Source organism: Lynx canadensis, chromosome F1 (assembly GCF_007474595.2).
Source record: "Lynx canadensis isolate LIC74 chromosome F1, mLynCan4.pri.v2, whole genome shotgun sequence".
In the NCBI taxonomy this organism is placed as follows: Eukaryota; Metazoa; Chordata; class Mammalia; order Carnivora; family Felidae; genus Lynx; species Lynx canadensis.
Genome location: NC_044319.2, coordinates 7,917,610 through 7,942,305, shown reverse-complemented (window position 1 = coordinate 7,942,305; position 24,696 = coordinate 7,917,610). Strand labels below are relative to the sequence as shown.

Here is a 24,696-nt window from a genome sequence, read left to right as displayed (position 1 = left end):
CCAGTGCTACCTCTCAGTGCCTACATCACTTATCACCCAATTGAGGACACTTTCAAGAGTGAAAGGGGTTATTATTAACTAAGTTGAGAATATCAGTATAAATTGGACTTTCCGAGACAGCCCAGGATGTACATGGGCTAGTGCATCGTTCTGGCCAAGCCTCCACTACCTGAATCCCAGATTAATGCACTAGCCCTTGCTAGGTTTATAGCTGTCGCTCTTATAGCTGTCACTCTTTATAGCTGTCCTTACAGCAGCCAGTGTGCTTTGAGAAAAGTTTAAGGCAATACCTTACCATCATGCTTACTCTCATGCTTAGAATAAATTACAAACTACTGACTCCAGCTTAACCCTCCTTCTTGGTAATCTCACCTCACGGTGCTTTCCCTGTCCTCAATATACTCCATATCCATAGACTTTCTCAGAACATGAGTCTTTGGTTGGCCTCTGCCTAAAATGCTGTTATCTAGCTTTACACATGGCTGAATTCTTTTTGCTTATTAGGTCTTAGCTTAACTGTTTTTACTTGTGTCCTTAGAGAGGCTTCCCTGCCCACCAACACTGATAGATAGAGAATTCTCTCATAGCTCCCTATTGGTTTCCTTCCTAGCACTTAGCTCACTCTATACCTAATAACTTTTACTTTGCTCGTAAGGTATAATATACATACATTGGAGCCCAAAGAACACAACTAATCTTAAGTATATAGCACAGCAAATTTGGACATTGGTAAACATACCTGCAGCCGCCAACCAGATCCAGACAAAGAACATTTCTAGCATCCCAGAGTCTCCTCATGTCCTGTCACCTCTCACATTAGATAACCATTAATCTAATGTCTGTCTCTAGTAATTAGTCTTGCCCATCACAATCTGTAAATAATTTATTTGTTGGTTTACTTGTTGATTTGCTGTGTCTTCCACTAGGACATAAATTCCCAGAGGAAGGGAATTTGTCTATCTAATTTTGCATTCTAATTCCAGTGTCTAGCTCAGTTCCCACACATAACAAATTCTCAGTGCACCTTTGCTTCTAATTCCTTCTTGCCTTTAGACAGAACAGTAGCTCCCAGGTGAATCACCAAGTTTGGCAAAATCAATATTCAAGTATTGTGTGTGTGTGTGTGTGTGTGTGTGTGTGTGGTGTCCAAATAGGTTCAAAGAACCTATCAAGAATTACTCCCTTTCCTTGAAGATGGGTTCTAGCAGACACTCTTGATTGGTAAAAATTTTCCTGACAGGAAGGAAGTAATTCACTTTCCGATCTTTGTATTCCTGAATAAAACTCCTAAAATAGTTGAAATATAAGTTTTGGAGGAAAAACTAAACACCAAAGTAAAATATTTTCTTCTAATATTTTAATCAAGGGACTAGTTCTGTTTCTAATTAAAAGAACCTTAAAATGCAGCATAATCTGGTTTTAATAGGTTGAAATAATGAAATAGATTAGAAAATAGAAAAAGGAGCTGAGAAATGCAATATAGTCCTTGGAGTCTGATAACGATGTTCCTGCACTTTGTTACGATGCAGATGCAATTGATTATGACAAGTTTTATGCAGCCGTGGAGGAACTCTTTGGTCCAGAAGTGAAGAATCAAGATGTGAAATGTTTTTACAGGAAGCTCTGCAATAACCCTGATGTGTCTGTAGACTGGTGTGAGGTAGTCATTTTTCATGTTCATTGTATGAAATCTGGGTATTATTTCTCCTTGTTCAGGATGAATAATTTAATCAAAAAGTTACTCCCACAGGGGTTAAGCTCACAATGTGTACATGGTATGTGTAAATTCCATAAAGATATGGCCACCATTAGGGTGCCTGGGTGGTTCAGTCCATTAAGCATCTGACTCTTGATTTCAGCTCAGTTCATGACCTCACAGTTGGTGAGATCAAGCTCCGCATCAGGCTCTGTGCTGACAGTGTGGAGCCTGCTTGGGATTCTCTCTCTCTTCTTCTCTCTCTGCCCCTTCCCTGCTTGCACATGCTCCCTCTCTTTCAAAATAATAATAATAATAATAATAATTTAAAAAATGATGTGGCCACCATCCCTAACTGAAAGTGAGTTAGAGGTTTAAGTGTATTATTAATAGGTAACTCTTAGACTGAGCCGCCAAATGGAAGAAGTATACATGCCATAACAATAACCAAGATGTTAATTGCCCTTGTTACATTCTAAATGAAATACTCCTTTTCAATTGTTTCATTGTATACAAATATAATATAGAGAAGAAAGAAAAGGATTATTGTTGACCACCTCTTACATTTCCTGAGTCTCTTCTTTGTCAATGTATCATTGAATGCCTTCCACCATTGCACATAGAAGCATGTTTGGTGAAGTGATCTATGTATCATGGCAAAGGAGAAAGGATGCCTCTGATCTTTGTTTTAACTCACAGAAGGCTACACTCTGTAGATATTTTTACAAACCAGATTTTTCTTATTCTAAAAGGATTAAGGTAGCTTACAATTTTAAAAAATTGCACATGTGCATACAAAGCACTTAAAGTAATATTAAAAATTAACAGGCTCTTTTTATTAATCAGTAGATACCATAGACAAAATGAAAAGATTTAAAGGATTTGACCATCACTTATAATAAGCTAGTAGATATATAAAAATAGAACTTTGAACCCAAGTTATAGGTAAGACACATCTTCTCAACTATATGTGGGGCCATCAGAAAACCGTACGTGTATAAAGCTAAAAAGAACATTTCAATAAATTCCAATATAATAAAATTATAAACCAATAATAAAAGATAGCCCAAATCCCCAAGAACCAATCAAACAAGAAATAATCAATTAGTTTTGGGGAAAAATTGCAAACAAAAAAAATCTATCAAGCCTTTAAAGACTACATAATTCCCACATTATACACATTTTTGTACAACTCAGGAAAAGCTGAAAAGCTATCCAACTCATTTTACGAGACTAAAATAACATGAATTGAGCAAAGATACAATGTCAGGGAACTATAGGCCAATATTACTTAATACAAATGCTAAAGTCCTAAATAAAAGTTTAACAAGTTGCATCCAGCAGCGCATTAAAAAATCATTCCCGGGTAGAATTTACACCAGAAAAAGTAAAGGCAATTTAATATTAGAAAGTCCCATAACAAATTTCATTTAACAAGTTCAAGGAGAAAAAATAATACAATAATCTTAATTAGAAGTTAGCAAACCACGACCCGTGGGCCAAACTGGACAGCCATTGTTTTGTGAACAAGGTTTTTTGGAACACAGCGACACTCTCGCATCCACATACTGTCTGTGACTACATCTGTGCTACAACAACAGAACTGAATATTGTGACAGAGTCTGCAATATTTACTCCCTGGCCCTTTTCAGAAAAAGGTTGCTGACTCCTGAGCTTAAAATAACATAAAAATTAAAAAAGACATTTGATAGAAATTCAATAGCTATTCTGCTTCTAAAAAGAAAAAAATCTTGGCAGAATAGGAATGATAGACATTCCCTTTAATTTGATTTTAAAAAAAATTGTGTTCATTTTCTGAGGCTGCTGTAAAAATATCCCACAAATTTGGCAACTTTTGCCCTCAGCTTTATTGACAAACAACATACTGTGTAAGTTTAAGATACACAACGTATTAATTTGTACATTTATCTATGTCAAAATGGTTATCGCCGTGGGGTTAGCTAACACTGCGATCATGTCACATAATTTCCGTTTCTTTTTTGTGGTGAAAACATGAAAGATCTACTCCCTTAGCAACTTTGAAGTGTATAAAGCAGCATTTTCTTTTTTTTTTTTTTAATTTTTTTAACGTTTATTTATTTTTGAGACAGAGAGAGACAGAGCATGAACGGGGGGAGGGTCAGAGAGAGAGGGAGACACAGAATCTGAAACAGGCTCCAGGCTCTGAGTGGTCAGCACAGAGCCCGACGCGGGGCTTGAACTCACGGACCGCGAGATCATGACCTGAGCCGAAGTCGGACGCTTAACCGACTGAGCCACCCAGGTGCCCCAAAGCAGCATTTTCAACTATAATCGCCAGATTATAACTATGATCCCCAGAATGTGTTCATCTTATAATTGGAAGTTTGTGCTCTTGGCCAGCATCTCCCCTCTTCTCCCATCCCCCATCCCCCGGAAACAACCATTCTAGTCTCTGTTTCTGACTTCAGCTTCTTTTGAGTCCTCATATAAGTGAGACCATGTCTTTCTGTGTCTGAGTTAAAAACTTAGCATAATGCCCTCAAGGTCTGCCCACGTTGTTGCAAGTGGCAAGATTTCTTTCTTCCTAAACTTAACAACTTCAAGAAACACATTTATTAAGTCACAGTTTCCATGGATCAAGATTCTGGGCACAGCTTAACTGGGTCCTCTGTTCAAAGTCTCACAAGTCTGCAATCAAGGTGTTCTCATTTGGAGATTCAACTAATGAAGAATCTGTTTCCAAGCTCATTCCAGTTGTTAGCAGAATGCATTTCCTTGTTGTATGACAAAGGGACTAAACTTTTTTTGTTTGTTTATTATTTTGAGAAGGAGAGAAAGTACGACTGGGGGAGGGGAAGAGAGAGAGAGAGAGAGACAGAGAGAATCACCAGTAGGTTTCACACTGTCAGTGAGGAGCCTGATGCAGGGCTTAAACCCAGGAACTGTGAGATCATGACCTGAGCCGAAGTTGGACGCTTAACCCACTGAGCCACAAAGCACTTACTAAGGGACAAAGCTTTTTATTGGCTGGAAGCTGGAGACTAGAAGCTGCCGTTATTTTCCCAGAGGCTGTCTGCAGTTCTTTGCCATATGACCCGCCACATAGGCAGTTCACAGTTTTGCTTCTTCAAGGCTGGCAGGAGAATCTCTTCTCCAGAGCCCCCGAAGACAGTCTTATATAATGTAACATAATCATGGGAGAAACAGTCCATCACATTTGCCTTATTCTTTTGGTTAGAAGCAAGTCACAGGGTCTATGCATACTCAAGGGATAAGGGTTATGCAAAAGGGTGACTCATTGTGTGGAGGGAGGGGAGTTACTTAGGATGTGCTTACCCTAGAGACTTATAGAAATCTAGTTAAGCAAGGACCATTTTTAATGGTGAAATGCTAGAAACACTCTCATTAAAGTTAAGAACATGAAAAGGATGCCTATTATCTTTACTACCCTTCATTTTACTGGAAATTGTAAGTAATGCCAAGACAAAAACAAAAACAAAAACAAAAAAAGGAAAAGGAAGTAGCATGTAAAAAAGTGTAATAAAAATATAAAAATATATATAATTAAAAATGCAAGTTGTCATTATTTGTAGATAATGTAGTTGTCTACCAAGAATACACAAAGGAATCACATGACAAACTATTAGAACTAAGAGAGTTCAAGAGAATTCAAAGAAGATAAACATGTCAGAATCAATAACTTTCACAAACATAAGCAATAACTCACTCCCAACATATGCACATAAATGTAACAGGAAGTTTCCATTCACAAGAACAACAAATAGGGGCCCGGGCGGCTCAGTCAGTTAAGCATCCAATTTTCGCTCAGGTCATGATCTCATAGTTCATGAGTTTGAGACCCGCATCAGGGCTCTGTGCTGACAGCTTACAGCCTGGGGCCTGCTTCATATTCTGTGTCTCCTTCTCCCTCTGCCCCTTTCCTGCTCACGTTCTGCCTATCTCTCAAAAATAAATTTTAAATTTTTGTAAAAAAAATTTGTTAAAAAAACAAGAATAACAAATAGTAGAAAATGTCAATGGATAAATCTATCAAGGAATGTATAAGACTATCACACTTAACTGAAGGATTAAGAGAAGATCTGGAAAATTATTAAGGCACTCAATTTACAAAGATCTCAATTGTCCCCAGTAATTTGTTAATATTTATAAATGTAATAATTCAATAAAATAGATTTTTGGAATTAATACAGCTAAGCTAATAGATACCCAACACATCAGTAATTGAATTTTAATACATCTCTTCTCAATTTAATAATTCTTATAAATATTTCAGGTTGCTTTTAGAAATTGAAAAACATTCTCACAAACTTCTGGTGAGTACTAACAAGCCTGGAAGCTTCCAGTCTCCAGATTAGCATGAAGATTCTACTGTGTACCATATTTTTAAAGCTTTTTCTTTTTTCAAGAAATGAAAAGTAAAAATACGATGTTCACTTCGATCTTTACTTGATTATGATATCAAAAGCAAATATATGAAAGCACCATATGTATAAAAATATATATCTAGGTGAAAGTGGAAAGGGATTACCAGAGAACAAGGCTCATGTATCAAAGACAACGAATTGTAATTGCCAAGCTTACTTCTTTTTCCTTCTTTCTCTCCCTCCTTTCCTCCCTTCCATCTTTCCTTTTTGTTTCTTTTCTTTTCTTTCTTTTTTTAAAAAGCCTGTTGTGCCCATGGAAATGTTTTAGCAGAGCTTGCATTATAAATATTTAAGCCTTCTGGGGGCGCCTGGGTGGCTCAGTCGGTTAGGCGGCCGACTTCGGCTCAGGTCATGATCTCACGGTCCGTGAGTTCGAGCCCCGCGTCGGGCTCTGTGCTGACAGCTCAGAGCCTGGAGCCTGTTTCGGATTCTGTGTCTCACTCTCTCTCTGACCCTCCCCTGTTCATGCTCTGTCTCTCCCTGTCTCAAAAATAAATAAACGTTAAAAAAAAATAAAAATCAATAAAATAAATAAATAAATAAATATTTAAGCCTTCTATTCAATGGTCACTTTTCCAACATGTCTTGGGTTTTCAGCTGAAGATTTCTGAGATTTCCAGCATGGTTACCTGATTTCTATACAATGGTGACCTGTTTTTCTGGAACTACCACGAATTAATGTTTGTGTTGCTAATATTAGAGTGAATTATGGTCACCTTGTCAGAATACGCTAAATGGAACTTTAAAGTAACTGCTGGTTATTCCTAAAGATAGAACACCTGAAATGAAGGTTGGGCCAGGACCTGATATGCTCCCTGCTTAGATGGTTCAGGTCAAACCAGACAGCTGTATTAGTAAGACAGTCAAAGAGTGACTGAGAAACATTGGATTGTTTTTCCTCAGTGAAGGTACAACACAAAATTTCAAAGAAGCTTCACTAGGAGAGACCATCATCCTTGAGGTTGAACCCTTAGAAACTCTAGACCTGCACTGCCCAAAACACTTCTTCTAGCTACATGAAGCTATTTAGTACTGGAAATGTAACTAGTCTCAATTGAAATATGCTGTAATTGGGGCGCCTGGGTGGCGCAGTTGGTTAAGCGTCCGACTTCAGCCAGGTCATGATCTCGCGGTCCGTGAGTTCGAGCCCCGCATCGGGCTCTGGGCTGATGGCTCAGAGCCTGGAGCCTGTTTCCGACTCTGTGACTCCCTCTCTCTCTGCCCCTCCCCCGTTCATGCTCTGTCTCTCTCTGTCCCAAAAATAAATAAAAAACGTTGAAAAAAAAATTAAAAAAAAAAAAGAAATATGCTGTAATTGTAAGATACACACCGGATTTCAAAGATGTAATACACAAAAAGATTATAAAATATCTTACTATTGGTTACATGTTGAAATTATATTTTGGACACATTGGATTAAACAAATACACTATTAAAATTAATTCTTTTTTTTGACATTTTTTCATGTGGCTACTGGAAACTTTAAAGTTATATATATTGTTCTCATTATATTTTTATCGGTAAGCACAGAAAATGTCAAAAGAGACATAGAAGGAATTCCTCCTCATCAACAAAGATGGATTTTTGTTGACAAACAACTAAAAGATGGACAGACCATAGAAAGTATTCAACTTTGTTCTTTGGGAACAGTATCAGAAAAAATAAGAAGATATTTGTCGTTGTTCTCCAAGAGCATAAGAATAAGAGAAAAAAGTTTAATATAGTATGTTTAAATATCACAAGTTCAAAGAAAATGATATAAGTAGCCACCATGATTGGAAATGTTTATCTGAAGAATGCGATGTCAAATTCTTTACTGTCAACTCGTTCTACAGAGAAGTCAAATGTACAAAATGTGCCTTTTATTTGGGCACAAGTATAAATAGAGCCCAGATATCAAATATGTGAATATTTGATATATTCATATATCAATATATATATATAATATATATATGTGTGAAATTATAAATTTACATATATATATATAATATGTGAAATTATAAATTCAGCTAATTGTTAAAGCAAATATGTTTTATCCTCCAATTTTGAAAATATGCCTTAATAATCCCCTGGAAGTCCACGTTAGAATTTAAAATTCTCACACCTTGCAGTTTCACACTAAAATATAGAGACAAGGAGGGAGTTAGCGCCAGCCCACATCCCTTAATTTTGCACCAATGGACCCATCCCACATTATGGGGGACCATGCATGCACATATATGGATACCTGCAACCCATATGTCTAAGCTCCTTCTCCATCAGCACTCTGCCCTGGGTACTCTTCAGTCCTAGGGGTGCACAAACCAGTGGTGTGTGGTCCACCCTCATGAGGATGTACCTAAAAGAGACTTCATGGGCCTGAAAGGAGGCTTGGAGCCCTTTAGGCAGGGAATTCTGGGGCCTCAGGAATCTAGGACATGGTTTAAAAGCATGAACTCCTGGTGGACAATGGCCCCTTAGCATCATGAACTAGAGTGGACCCTCTAAAGCTGAGCTAACCAACAGTAGCCACAAGTGCTAGTTACATTTAAATTAAATTAAATTAAATTAAATTAAATTAACAATTCAACTCCTCAGTTGTGCTGATTACTTTTCTAGGGTTCAATGAGGCCAGAGACTATCATATTGGATAGGAGAGATTACAGAAGAGTCTTGCCATTGCAGAAAGTTCAAATGGCTCTATAAGCATAGGTCCCAGGGCATGGATCTAAAAGCAAGATTGCAAGTGCAAAGGCGGTTGTTTTGTCCTTTTTAATCTACTAATTCAATAAAATAGAAGATAAATATACATATGAGCTATCTATCTATCTATCATCTATATCAACAAAAGCCCTTAACCACTGAAAGACTTAAAAAGTTTGAGAAATCAAATGAACAATAAAACAGTCAGTAATTTTGCAGGAATACAGAAATGGCTGTCTTTTTCCTAAATCTTGTAAGTGTACAAAATGAACGTGTTTTTCCAAGGATCTGGGCTCAGTCACACTGTGTAAATCCTTTGGATATTGTCCCACCTAATGGTACCTTAAATTCTATGTCACTAAACTTTGAGTAGCCATGGTGTTGACAATCATCCTTACTGTTCTCAATTTTTTAATGAATATTTCTCACACACTCAATGGTTCATGTGCTGGAATTTCTATTGCGATATTTTTGGATCCCTAAAAATATGCAAATGAGTATATAACAAATGATTCATGTTGGGGTGCCTGGTGGCTCAGTCGATTAAGCATCCAATTCTTGGTTTCAGCTCAAGCCGTGATCTCACATTTTCATGAGTTCGAGCCCTGCATTGGACTCTGCAATGATGGTGTGGAATCTGCTTGGGATTCTCTCCCTCTCTCTCTATTTCTCTCAAAATAAATAAATAAACTTAAAACAAAAACAAAACAAATGATTCACGTGAACATCAAATAATTTATGCATTTCAAGAAATAACAGAAGTCTGTTTATATTATATCACACACCTAGATTCAGGAAACCAATGCTCAAACCAATTAACTCTGGTTAATCCACTTACCTGGAGTTCTACATTAACGGATAATTTGGCCTCTGTGTATTTTGTAGGGTTCTCTGTTTTGAAGAGAGAGAAATATGTTACAAATGATTTGTTGTAAATAAACAAAACACTCTTTTGTTCTTGAAATAAATGAGTGAATGGATGAATTCAGTCAATCCAGATTGTTTCATTGTGTAGATGAGGAAATGCAGCTTTGTTCCTTCCCACATCTACTCTCTCTTTCTCCTTCTCCTGACCTTTCCTGTTAGAACACCAGAATTATCTCACATTTGTTTTTTCAGACACCTCCTTTTTATGTTCTCATTTAATCTTCATGACAACCCCCCCCCCCATGTAGATTATGGAGGATAATGTTATTACAATAATAAAGACGAGAACAGTGAAACACAGAAAGGTTAATTGACTTACCTAAAGCCACAGAAAAAATGAGTTTTGATCCTGGATCTGAGGTTTTCTCCTTCTCTGTCCAGTAATTTCATATGACATTATTCAGTCACATCACTTGGGTCCTTATAAATCACACACAAGTTTAATACAAACACTTGTGACCAGCCTCTGCACACTGTATGTATATAAAGAATAATGAGGTTGGAGAAAATAGTTCAGGAAGCCTCTTTTATTGTTCTGTCATTTTCGTCACAAACTATCTGTGCCAATGCTCCTAAGAGGCATTTCTATTTTGAGCAATGTGACCTAACCTTTCTGAGCTTCAGGTCCATCATCTGTAAAATGGAAATTCAGTGCTGGAAGATTAAGTTTTTTTTCAGTTTGGATTACCATTTTTTTTTATCAGCCAGTGTTAATCTGATCAGATAATAAGAACTAGGTTTATTCTTTTAAAGTCAGGCACTGAATATACAAAACTGTTTCTGAATATAAATTTCTTTATGGTAGCAATGTCACAAAAAGGTACGCTTTGTTTTTCTAGGTTTTTAGATGCAAATACACTTTTCCCCCTAGGTTTTAGATATAAACACAGTTGGAAAAATGGACATTTATAGAATAACAAAAAATTATAATTCAACTGAAATATCTAGATCTCCCTTTTTAATTTATAAGGAGAAAAATTAGATGTAAAGAGATCTAAGGTAATGTGATTATCTTAAATTTATCAAACTAGTCACTGGGAGATTCTGATACAACAACACAATGTTAGTCTATGTTTCCAGTGGGCGATTCACAAACACATTTTTTTTTCTGGGAGCAGACTCAAACTAATTTTAAAAAGAGGCATGCAACACCATATGGAATGCCTATAACGGTGTTCTCCCAAAAGTGAATTTAAAGTGAGTTATTATAAATCTAAAACTGTATCTGCTAACTTCAAAAATATTTTTTAAATGCTCCAGGGTAGGCTAAAAAAATAAGGTGCAGAGAGGCTTTCATTTTCTTCTGCTTTTTATTTTCTTTGAATGTTCTACATATTCCTTATGTAATCAGGAAAAGTATAGTTAAATAGATGAATCACTTAAAGCATGGAGCAAGTCCTTTAAATAACATAATTAAAAGAAAATTAATATTCTAATGCATTCTTAATAGTTATGTAGTTATAAAGTACTCTAAGCATGTCACATGCACAATTACCTGTCTAAAATCTGAATTGTTATGCAAAAATTCTCAATAAGATACTAGCAAATCGAATTCAACAGCATATAAAAAGAATTATTCACCATGATCAAGTGGGATTCATTCCTGGGATGCAGGGCTGGTTCAACATTCACAAATCAATCAACGTGATACATCACATTAATAAAAGAAAAGATAAGAACCATATGACCCATCAATCAATGCAGAAAAAGCATTTGACAAAATTCAGCATCGTTTGTTAATAAAAACCCTCCAGAAAGTCGGGATAGAAGGAACATACTTAAACATCATAAAAGCCATTTATGAAAAGCCCACAGCTAACATCATCCTCAATGGGGAAAAACTGAGAGCTTTTTCCCTGAGATCAGGAACACGACAGGGATGTCCACTCTCACTGCTGTTGTTTAACATAGTGTTGGAAGTGCTAGCATCAGCAATCAGACAACAAAAGGAAATCAAAGGCATCAAAATTGGCAAAGATGAAGTCAAGCTTTCACTTTTTGCAGATGACATGATATTATACATGGAAAATCCAGTAGACTCCACCAAAAGTCTGCTAGAACTGATACATGAATTCAGCAAAGTCGCAGGATACAAAATTGATGTACAGAAATCAGTTGCATTCTTATACACTAATAATGAAGCAACAGAAAGACAAATAAAGAAACTGGTCCCATTCACAATTGCACCAAGAAGTATAAAATAACCTAGGAATAAACCTAAGCAAAGATGTAAAAGATCTGTATGCTGAAAACTATAGAAAGCTTATGAAGGAAATTGAAGAAGATATAAAAAAATGGAAAAACATTCCGTGCTCATGGGTTGAAAAAATAAATATTGTCAAAATGTCAATACTACCCAAAGCTATCTACACATTCAATGCAATCCCAATCAAAATTGCACCAGCATTCTTCTCGAAGCTAGAACAAGCAAGCCTAAAATTCATATGGAACCACAAAAGGGCCCAAATAGCCAAAGTAATTTTGAAGAAGAAGACCAAAGCAGGAGGCACCACAATCCCAGACTTTAGCCTCTACTACAAAGCTGTAATCATCAAGACAGCATGGTATTGGCACAAAAACAGACACATAGACCAATGGAATAGAATGGAGACTCCAAAGTGGGACCCACAAACATATGGCCAACTCATCTTCGACAAAGCAGGAAAGAATATCCAATGGAAAAAAGACAGTCTCTTTAACAAATGGTGCTGGGAGAACTGGACAGCAACATGCAGAAGGATGAAACTAGACCACTTTCTTACACCATTCACAAAAACAAACTCAAAATGGATAAAGGACCTGAATGTGAGACAGGAAACCATCAAAACCCTAGAGGAGAAAGCAGGAAAAAAACCTCTCTGACCTCAGCCGTAGCAATTTCTTACTTGACACATCCCCAAAGGCAAGGGAATAAAAGCAAAAATGAACTATTGGGACCTCATGAAGATAAAAAGCTTCTGCACAGCAAAGGAAACAACCAACAAAACTAAAAGGCAACCAACGGAATGGGAAAAGATATTTGCAAACGACATATCGGACAAAGGGCTAGTATCCAAAATCTATAAAGAGCTCACCAAGCTCCACACCCAAAAAACAAATAATCCAGTGAAGAAATGGGCAGAAAACATGAATAGACACTTCTCTAAAGAAGACATTCGGATGACCAACAGGCACATGAAAAGATGCTCAACATCACTCCTCATCAGGAAAATACAAATCAAAACCACACTCAGATATCACCTCACACCAGTCAGAGTGGCCAAAATGAACAAATCAGGAGACTATAGATGCTGGAGAGGATGTGGAGAAACGGGAACCCTCTTGCACTGTTGGTGGGAACGCAAATTGGTGCAGCCACTCTGGAAAACCGTGTGGAGGTTCCACAAAAAATTAAAAATAGACCTACCCTATGACTCAGCAGTAGCACTACTAGGAATTTACCCAAGGGATACAGGAGTACTGATGCATAGGGGCACTTGTACCCCAATGTTTATAGCAGCACTCTCAACAATAGCCAAATTATGGAAAGTGCCTAAATGTCCATCAACTGATGAATGGATAAAGAAATTGTGGTTTATATACACAATGAAGTACTACGTGGCAATGAGAAAGAATGAAATATGGCCCTTTGTAGCAACGTGGATGGAACTGGAGAGTGTGATGCTAAGTGAAATAAGCCATACAGAGAAAGACAGATACCATATGGTTTCACTCTTATGTGGATCCTGAGAAACTTAACAGGAACCCATGGGGGAGGGGAAGGAAAAAAAAAAAAAGAGAGAGGTTAGAGTGGGAGAGAGCCAAAGCATAAGAGACTCTTAAAAACTGAGAACAAATTGAGGGTTGATGTGGGGTGGGAGGGAGGGGAGGGTGGGTGATGGGTATAGAGGAGGGCACCTTTTGGGATGAGCACTGGGTGTTGTATGGAAACCAATTTGACAATAAATTCAAAAAAAAAATCTAAATTGTTGAAAGAGAAATTTGACATCCTTGAGGCTATAGATCATCATACGAAAGATGTTTTCTGCTCTTTAAAAACATTACAAACATTGAAACATTTCCTTTCAAAATGTAAAGCTTTAGTGTCTTTTTTTTTTTTTTTTTTTTTGAGAGAAAGAGACACAGTACGAGCAGGAGAAGGGCAGAGAGAGAGACACAGAGAGAGGGGGAGACACAGAATCCGAAGCAGGTTCCAGGCTCTGAGCTGTCTGCACAGAGCCTGACCTGGGGCTTGAACTCACAAACTGTGAGATCATGACCTGAGCTGAAGTCGGGCGCTCAACCAACTGACTCACCCAGGCTCCCCTTTACCTGTGTCTTCTGAAGGAGTTTATCTGGTAAAAAGGCTCTTAAATTTTTCCTCAGAAAATTGTAATTTTTAGCATCCTTTGGAAATCACTTATGGTAAGCATTGTACTATTGTGTAACATTATAAGAAAAAGTAGCACAATTTGTCATTTATAAGAGCAGATGTCCTGCAAGAGGACATGTACCTATCTATAGATGTGACTATAAAACACACATATGACTGACTGAATGGGCAATGTGCTATCTGTGCAGGTAGCAGGGGTGCCCAGTGGACAAGTTTCAGCTAGTAAAGAGGACACCTGAGCTCTGCTTCCCGTACTGTCTCATAAAATTGGGAATGATATTTACTCAAATGTTGACTTCGATTCAGTTCCCACCCAGCACGTGGTGCAATCTAGGTACTTTCTAATCTTCCTAATTCCTAAGTAATCCAATCATGATTCCCTCATCTGATTCTGACACCAAAGCATAAGTTTGGGGAATTATTAGTATTTTACAGATGGGAAAACTTAGGCACAGAGAAATGAAAGAATGTGCCCGAGGTCACATGACCTGTAGGTTTGGAACCTGCATTTGGACCCAAGTGCTAGTCTAAAGCACCAGTGTGGCCCCTCAAAGGACATCTTCCCACATCTGTTCTCAGACATTTAACAGATATGTTCTATCTCTGTACGAATTACACCAAAATTACAAATTGAGTTAAATGGCTATCTGTAAACTGCTTTTAAAATATAGGTATCATACAACACCCAGTGCTCATTCCCTCTCCCCCATCTCCTATCCACCCTCAGTTTGTTCTCTGTATTTAAGAATCTCTTGTGGTTTGCCTCTCTCCCTCTCTGTTCGTAACTATCTTTTCCCCTTCTTGTTCTGTTAAGTTTCTGTTAAGTTTCTGTTAAGTTTCTCAAGATCCACATATGAGTGAAAACATACGATATCTGTCACTCTCTGACTGATTCATTTCACTCAGCATAATACCTTCCAGTTCCATCCATGTTGCTGCAAAATGGCATGATTTCATTGTTTCTCATTGCCAAGTAGTATTCCATTGTATATATAAGCCAATTCGACAATAAATTATATTCATAAAAAAATAAAATTATAAAATCAAATAGAAGTATCATAGACACATAGAACGTTGTTTCAAATTAGGTGGCAACCGTTCTCCTACCCCTGCGAAAAACTGGAATTCATCAGCACAGAAATAACATCATTAACATCATCATTTCACATTATTATCTAAAACTAATCTCACACTATTATCTGGAGTTAAATTGGTTGCTAGTGTTTGTCATTTTTTGTTGTATTTTGCACAAGTAATTTAAGTTATACTGAACTGCATTTTTATTTATTTTACTTATTGTTTAGTGTTCATTTATTTATTTGGGAAGAGAGAGAGAGAGAGAGGAGTGGGGGAAGGGACAGAAAGAGAGAGAGAGACAGAGAGAGAGAGAGAGAGAGAGAGAGAGAGAGAATCCCAAGCAGGTTCCACATTCAGTACAGAGCCCGATGCGGGGCTCAATCTCAGTAACCATGAGATCCTTAGTCGAAATCCACAGTCGGACACTAAACCAACTGAGCCACTCAGCACCTCGGAACTGCATTTTTAAAATGAAGATATGATAGAATTCTAAAGGTGCCCCCCCCCACCAAGATTCCTGTGCCCTGGTTATTCAATCACACAGTAATTTAGATACTGCCACTAAAGGATTTTGCAAATGCAATTAATGTTACTAATCAGCTGAATTAAAATAGGGAGATTATCCTGGGTTTTCTGTGTGGGCCCCATGTAATCACAGGAATTCTTATAAACAGAAGTGGATGGCAAAGGGGCTTCCAGATGTGAGGGGGATTTGAGGGGCCATTGCTGGTATGAAACGGAGGGCCCATGTCCTCGTCTGAAGAGAGGCCTCTGGGCACTAAATGCAGCCCCAGCTCAGCCAGCAAGGAAACGGGGACCTCAGGCCAACGACCTGAATGAGCTTATAACAGATTCTTCCCAAGTCTTCAATAAAGAACACGTCTCTATGGATATCTGGGTTTAGCCCATCAAGACCCATGTTGGCCTTCCATGGAGCTATGAGCCACTAACTGGGTGTTGTTTGAAGTCCCTATGTTTGTAGTCATTTGTTTTGGTAGCAGCAGCAAACCGGGAGAAAGGGGAAAGGTGTCAAAATTCAAAAAGAGTGTGTCTGCTCTTACAACTACGGAAAACCAATGTGCAGCTGTAAGAGGAACTCAAGTTCAACAGCAGTGGGAGGAGTTACAGCACTTGGAGCAGGAAGGTGGAGATGAGACAAGCAAGACAGGGACTAAGAGTTATTTCCCATAATTGCCCTTCGGAGGTTTGTGGTATTTGTGTTTTTAAGATGTGCAACATTTGAACATGCTGAAAGGAAGTCCGGAGAAAGGGAGAAAGAGGGACTGATAAGGGGAGAGGTGACAAGCTCTGAGGGTGGCATGGATGCAGAGAGCAGGTGGAGAGGTTAGGACAAGAGAAACAGATCTTCCTCTGAAAGGGATGGAAAGGAGAAAGGGCATGTCCAAACCCAGGTTGGGTTTGTACATAGGGCGGCAAGAAATGCTGGGGAAACTCTTGCCTGGGGCTTGCACTGTCATTTGAAGTGGGAGGTGAGGGCAGCTGTTGAAAGTGAAATGATGGCGGGTGTGGGTTTGGGACACGAGTGCAGCAAACTGGACACTGGTGCTGTGCACCATGAGCCAGATCAGCTAGAGAAGCACGGGATGACAGTCACCAAAGCCCCAGGAAGGTGGAGCTCCTCAACAATTGGTGGCCGCGTCCAGAAGGCTGGGAGGTTTTCTCTGGGGGTGACCAGCCCCAGTGGTATGGGTGCAAGGCACACAAGGGGTCATATTTACCCAGCAGTGGGGGTTCGATTCCTCCCTCTTCTCTCCTTCCTTCCTTCCACCCTTCCTTCCTTCCTTCCTTCACTCCTTCCTTCTTCCCTTTTGTCTATGCATTATACATGTGTATCAGGTGCAGCAGAAACCATAAATCATATGGTTTATGATTTCATAATCATTTCATAATGAAATCATAAATTTCAGAGTTACTCCAAAAAATAAAGCCAGAGAAATATTCTGTGTCATTAGTTTATTTGAATTATACTTCTGCTTATTCATAAGACAATTAAAGGAAGCTATCTAATTTTTCAAATTCCTTGGAATTACATAATTTGACAATTTATTCACAAATAAAGACTACTTTTCCTCCCTAGGATTCTTTCCTAGTAATTTATTTTCATGCCTACAGACTAGGATTTGGAAAGGTTAAATAGAGAAACTGCACTGGCTCTTAAATGCAAAACTTCCCTGAGTAGGGATAAAAACTTGCCCAGGAAGATTTATGGAAAATGGGCAAGAGTAGTCATTTGAGAGTGGCCAAATTCAATGTTAAGCTTCTCGGTTGGGACCCTGTATGATGACGGCTGATTTGCCTTCCAGACAAAAGTTAGCTCCTAAAAGAACTATCAGTCTGAGCGAGGACACCAGCCTGGTACACCAATTCATCCATCAGAAAGAAGAATCAGGGGGCACCCGGGTGGCTCAGTCAGTTAAGTGTACGACTTCAGCTCAGGTCATGATCTCACGGTATGTGAGTTCGAGCCCTGCATCGGGCTCTGTGCTGACAGCTCGGAGCCTGGAGCCTGCTTTGAAAACTGTGTCTCCCTCTCTCTCTGCCCCTCCCCCCTCATGCTCTGTCCCTCTGTCTCTGAAAGATGAATAAACCTTAAAAATTAAAAAAAAAAAGAAAAGAAAAATCAGTAACTGTTCAAAAATCATGCACCATCAACACATGGTGTGTTGAACATAATTAACTACCTTCTCTTGCTATCGGCCATGCACTGGCATTTATAAAGCAAGGTGTAGACTATTCATCCAAATTAAACTTTAAATTTAACCAACATCAAATCTGTGACTTTACAGCCAATTTTGAGATCTTCTACATGTTTACGTGTGTTGTTTGGCATTTTAGATCTTTGGATACTTCTCCTCTGAAGAAGATACTCTTGCTTCCCAGATGGATGAAGACAATTTGGTTTTCCTTGTTTCTAGAAAACAACGAGTTGTCATTTCAGGTGATATTTTTAATTTCTTTTCCAAATCAATATGGGTTTTAATATTTTCTCAAAAGTAAATACTGAGAGTAAAATAGAAATTGTACTTGAGGTTAGGTTTGAAATATGATCATTGCTCTGAGGGACCCTAAATAAAGAATGTTGGGGGGGAAATAATTCACATTTTTCTGGAAAGGTTCATATCTCAAGTGAGTGCAAGCTCTGTACGATGGCACCTCAATACTGCATGCCCAAGCACAAGATGAAATCACATTTCCTTTAAAATTTTCTGAAATTTCATTTTTTTTTAGTAATTAGAACTCCTTCCTACACTTTCCTTAATTATCACATGGAAGTTTAACCCTATATCTCTGAAACTGTGAACTTGGGCCAATCACAGAGGAGGGTCATCTCAGCATAGAAGTCTCAAGAACTTATGTCATTTCTTTTTAAATTTGAGCCTGGGACCCATCCCTCCCCTCTGTTGACACTTTGGGTTTTCTTTCCTTTCTTCCCTCTGGGGAGGAAGAAGCCCACAAGGAGGAAGGCAAACCCCAGAATCTGCCCCTGCCCTCCATTTCATCCCAGACATTCTGAGATGAAGCATGTAGTCTAAGTCGCATCTGGTGTCTCTTTAAAAAGCGCCTGAACTTCCTGCGGTCACTTGTGAACCACGCCCACCTTTGTCTTCCAACCTTCCTCAGCCCAACCCTTGGACCTCACCAGAGCCCATCATCAGGCCCTGGAAACGATCATCAGACAACTGAAGCTAGGCGGCTGTCCCAGTTGCATATATGTGGTTTTATCAATTCAGTACACAGGCAAAGGAAAATGAAAGTGTCCAACGTTGTTTTCAAAACAAAGTAAAAACTAATGAACAAACAAACAAAGAAAAAACCCTTAACAGTATTAAGGTGGTTTCATTCTTTTATGCTGGAAAGCCTGAGATCATATTAGACTTTTATTCTGTGTAAACCATGAGGGTGACAGTTCAAAGAAAGGATTCCTGAAAGATGTGGAAATCTCAAAATGGAATGATTCCAAAAGATGTTTGGAAAACACATTCTCTGTAAAATATACATTTTCTGTAAAATATGTGCCAGGGGCATGAGCATATACACATTTTCTCTGGGAATCCATGCACCACATTGAATTGGAAAGGGTTACAGGTTCAGTTTAGTATCTCTGGGGATAATTAAAAAGTAACACTTGCTGGTTTTTATGGTTTTATTCTACTTTACTTTTTCAGCAAAAAAGGTAAAAAAAGATGCTTTACTCTTTCTTTAAAAACAAACCTAATAAATTAGTTTTAGGATCTTTAGTGCTGGGAGATGAAATGAATATTATGTTGTTGACAGGTAGTAGAAGACGGGATGTGATTAAATGCATCGTCAAGATCCCTCAGTTCGATTTACTAGTAACAGCTTCTCAGAAAGGATTAATAACAGTCTTTAATAGCCAGGTAATTTGAAAGTTGGATTCTTCCCTCTTCTCTCCCTTCCATCCTTCCTTCACTTCCTTCCTTCCTTCCTCCTTCCCTTCCTCCTTCTTTCTTTCCTTCCTTCCATCCATCCTCCTTGCTTCCTCCCTCCCTCCTTCCTTCCTTCCTCCTTTTTTCTTTCTTTCTTTCCTTCCTTCCTCTTTCCTTCCTACCTTGCTTCCTTCCTCCCTCCTTCCTTCCTTGCTTCCTTCCTCCTTCCTTCCTTCCTCTCTCCTTCCTTCCTTCCTTCCTTCCTCCTTTTTTCTTTCTTTCCTTCCTTCCTTCCTTCCTTCCTTCCTTCCTTCCTCCTTATTTCCTCTCTCCCTCCTTCCATCCTTCCTTCCTTCTTCTCTTTTGTCTATGTGTTGTAGACACATATGTATCAGGTGCAGCAGAATCCATAAGCCATATTTCAGAGTGACTCCAAAAAGTAAGCCAGATGTCACTAAAATAAGGAGATTGCCAAATTTTGGAGCAATTGCTGAGATTTTGGTAACTGCGTCTGGCAGTCTTCCTCAGGGAGTCTTACTGAACCCTGTGGCATCAGCACAATTAAAGGATGATCCTGCAAAATTTCTCGGATAAAATCAGAAAAATTCACAAGCCACGTGATTTTGTCATAATCTTAACAAGTACAGAAGGTCCCAACAACAACCTTGGACGTGGAGTTAAAAGGTGGCTCATATTCCGGCTCCTCTGTTTTACCAGCTATGCTGTTAAATAGGAAACTTAATGAGCTGGCTTACATGTTTTCATGTCTCTTTCACGTTTACAAAATGACACACCTAGACGGGTCTTCCCTCCCTCGGAGGGCTGTGGGGGAGGTAAATGAGATAATGAACACAGAAGCACTTTATGAACGATAAGTACCCCTGCTCCTTACAATTATTGTCACTCAGTGCTAAATTTGTAGGTTTCAGGCTTCCACTTTCAAACTAGGAGAGATTTTATTGCAACATATAATGTTACAGACTACACAGTGTTTCACTATAACATTGAAAGGAATGGTGTTAAATATCGAAAGCAAATCATTCCACCTATTGGTTCATTTTCAACTAGAGACAAGCTTCATACGAGTAGAATATATTTAAAAGAACCATCACATGATTACAATTTCAACAGTAGTGGTTAGCCCTTCCGTGATCAGAGCAGCTGGGTTCTGGCAGTGGAGAAGGCTGCCGGGTCCCTGAGGAGGTGTGGTGGCAGGTGCCTGGTGGGGGATGCGGAGCTTGGCTGCCCTGTCCAGCAGGGCCCTTGTCATCTGGCACCTGGGCATGTTTACTTATTACCTCCATGCCCGACTCCTCTCAGAACCTGAGAACTTTTCTCCTGAGGTAGCTCTGCTATTGGCAGGAGTTAATACACACAAAGTGCTTGTTTGGCATCACTGTAAGTGCTCAGGAAGTGTTGGCTGTTACAATTATGGACAAATAGTGTGAAAACAGAAATGGATTGCCTCATATAAATATGAAAGCTTTTCTCCACCTCTTTTTCTCCCTGGTGCCTTCTAATTTTTTAGCTTTGTTTCCTCAAAAATAGAGTAAGATGATATGTAAAGAAGAACATGAGAAGGAAAATAATGAACTTCATAGTGAAATAGTTCAGGATTATGTGAAATAAGTGAGGCGGCAATTTCATATTTCCAGAGACATCACACCCATACATGCATGCATGTGAGCACACACACTCATTCACACGTTTATAGATGAACACGTGCATACTCACAAACATGCAGACACATCTGTTTCTTGCAAAAACCATGCAACTGGAGAGAAAAATTGCTTAAAAACTAATTTTTTTTCAGATTTGATACACCAAGAATAAACAGCATTTTGAAAGTTACATGTTTTACAAATAGGATGACACATTCTGTGAACAAAATAATTGGTAGGGTAGGTCACAGGAATAGTTTATTAAAAGGTAGTCATTAATAATGCAAAATATCTCAGAATAGGTTAATCCATAATTTAGGCTCAATGTAAAGTACAATAAACACAGTTAAGGATTTTCACGATGCTCTCTAGAAGGGTTGGTAATATAGACTGTAAATGTCATTAATAAAAATTCCTGCCAAAAGGCTGAATTTTAAACATTCAGAAGATATTTATAAGGGTTATTGAACTTTTAAAGATGATAAAAGAAATTTAAACACATGCTTTCCACTAAAGATAGAGGTAGAGAAATAGAAGAGGAACACCACGGGTGTTCTGTTCTCTGCTCACCAATTTCCTGGGGGCACTTAATTCCTTCCATCTGGAAAAAAAGTCCCGGTTGGAAAAAGCCTCTTTGAACTCTTCAGATGAAAGAGAGTCTGATGACCGTGACTAACAGTTTTAGTGATCTAATTTACTTTTCCCCCTTTTCACGTCTGTTCCTTCTGGGCAGCCATTTTCTGTACTTTTCCCAAGACCACATGACCATGCAAAAGCCTTCAAATACTTACCTTGACCTTGAAAGCAATTAACATGCCCTAAGGGGAGATGACTCTGATCAGGTTCATTATAGCTCTGCAAGGACTAAGTCTATGATTCTCAACCAACACAGTACAGGGCATAAGATTCATGCAATAGACACTTAACCCAGTAAAAGAGGAAGCACACGGGTAGAATGTTCCTAAGTCTCTCAGGAACCTGAGAGACAACGTTCAAATGAAACAATATTTCTCTTTTCCAATTCAAGCTGTATTCATATTGACCTATTTAGCATTCCTTTGGACTACTCTTGACATTGCTGTTAGTATTATTTTGCATTCCCAGTTTTTGATATCCAGCGTTGCTCCGAATAACTAAAGAATGTAAGGCAGTTTGCAAACAGGGAAAAACCATCAGTACAGTGCGAGACTCTACAGGCACAGTCACCAGGCTTTAATGACAAGCCACAGAAGCACAAACTGTGCCCGAAGCAAATAGTGAATTCTTCCACAGAGCTAGGTTTTTAGGGGAAAGGAGGAAATGCACGGAAGGTATACATGACAAGAGAGAGGAAACTGTGGAGACAATGTGTTGTTTTAAAGCCAAAATTCTCAATTTTAATTGTAGTGTCAACTAATTTTCATTATTCTCTTCCTTTGTTCATAGATGAGAGTCCAGACCAGCACCACTGTTAAGGTGAGTACATTTTTTTTTTTTTAATTTTTTTTTTCAGCGTTTATTTATTTTTGGGACAGAGAGAGACAGAGCATGAACGGGGGAGGGGCAGAGAGAGAGGGAGACACAGAATCGGAAACAGGCTCCAGGCTCTGAGCCATCAGCCCAGAGCCCGACGCGGGGCTCGAACTCACGGACCGCGAGATCGTGACCTGGCTGAAGTCGGACGCTTAACCGACTGCGCCACCCAGGCGCCCCAAGGTGAGTACATTTTATAAACTCACAGTGCAGTCAGATTTGGGGCTGAGGGCATGGATCCTCAATAACTAATCACAAGCTCTATGCAGTGCCAAGTAGGCCCTAAGAAGATGTTTTCGTATTGTATGTCTATTGACTAGGACCAAAACTAGACCTTGAGCAACAGCAGAGGACCCTCACCTTGCTTCCTGAAGTTAAATTTATTTCAGAGAAGTGTTCAGAGACATCAGTCCCTGGAAGCTTCCATTTAAAAGCCTCACCAAAGTTTTTCCGGGCAGCTGCTATTGAGGAATGTAAAACCTGAACACGACCCAAGCTGTGAGAACAACAGGGAAATGGCCAAGGGATATAATTTGAAAATATTGTATTGGAAACTCGAAAATAGCATTGAAAACTTTAGTGCAACTTGTAATTTATTTAATCCATATCTCTAAGTGGAAAGTGACCTTGTGGCGGTTGTAAAGCTATGATGAGCTGGTTTCAGAGTCGCACGATGGCTTTACGAGAGATGGGGACATGTCTGCCTTTCACCCTGCTTGTAAGCACTGAATGCCCTGAACTACACAGGATGGAGCCATGCCACCTGGCAGAGGAGCCTTTGCTTCTTAAGCTGAAACAGCTGTTGGAATCCCTAACGCACGTCTGGAAGGCAGTACCCAGCACAAGTAGGCACTCATAAGTGGGAGCTGTTGTGCTGGCTTTGTCCTGTGTCTTTGACATGACAGATCCCACCTGTGCCAACTTGGTGACTTTAGGCAACACAAGACAAACTCATTAGACTCAACTTAGTTCTTGACCAGATGATCACTAAGCTCTTTTCTGGCTAAAATTGTATGCATGGGGACAGGATCAGAGAACTGGCTTAACTTGGGCTCCCCGTGTCCCCATGAAAAGGTGTTCTCACGAAAGTAAAGAGTGCTCACAGATGCCTGCTCTGTGGGTGGCTCTGTGCATCCAGGGAGCTGCAACAGGCATGAGCTCATCATTCTCGCGCTGATGGTGCTGGAAAACTCAAGAGTCAAGTGTGAAAGATGAGAGCCTCTCTTCCAGGCATCAAACCAGAGATGTTGCAAGGCTCCCCTGCAAATACTGGGGCAAAGTGAGGCTTAAAATGGAACTAACATACTCTTTAGTAACCATCACCAAGTGATAGACTAAAACATATTATGTCCTCCTCCCCCAATTCTGTGTTTTTCTACCAGGACACCTCCTGGATCACAGGATGTGATTACCTCTCACAGCTGAAAAGAATTGTTGCCACTACAGAAAGGACCATCATTGTCTGGGATTATAAAGCTCAAGGCAGTGGCCAGGTACTGTGCCCAGAAAAATACTCCTGGTCCTGAGGTTGTCTTTTCCATCCTGGTAGGATATGAGCTATCCACTTCCTCTACTGAATGTCAGTTTCCTCATACATAAAATGAGGCAGTTTAATCAAGTTCATCATTAAACAAGTTCAGCATTAATATTCTGTGAGTCTAATTAAAAAGGAACATTCTTTTCATTTAGTGCGTAATTTGGTGAACAAAGTAAATAATTTTGTCTTCTTTTGTTTTTGAGAGAGAGAGAAGCTGATTCGTTTCTTCTTTATACCCTTCTCTGAATTCAAGTATTAGCTTTTTGATTATGCTCGTGTTATCAGGTTCATAGCCCTTCTTTCCAGTTCAGCTTCATTTGGTAAGAAAATTACTAAAAATGAAGTGACCAATTCTGGTAAAATATCTAAGGGGGAAGATGTCAATATTATCCCTTC

At 39.0% G+C, this 24,696-nt stretch overlaps 1 protein-coding gene across 1 annotated transcript in view; it reads left to right on the top strand.

Moving 5' to 3' along the window:
- WDR64 (WD repeat domain 64) overlaps positions 1 to 24,696 on the top strand; it is a 143,949-nt gene that overhangs the window by 3,857 nt on the left and 115,396 nt on the right. The window contains exons 2-6 of the mRNA XM_030303238.1: positions 1,530 to 1,660; positions 18,038 to 18,140; positions 19,478 to 19,581; positions 22,677 to 22,706; positions 24,146 to 24,256. Coding sequence (XP_030159098.1) covers positions 1,530 to 1,660; positions 18,038 to 18,140; positions 19,478 to 19,581; positions 22,677 to 22,706; positions 24,146 to 24,256 — 479 coding nt within the window. The remainder of the gene's footprint in view (positions 1 to 1,529; positions 1,661 to 18,037; positions 18,141 to 19,477; positions 19,582 to 22,676; positions 22,707 to 24,145; positions 24,257 to 24,696) is intronic.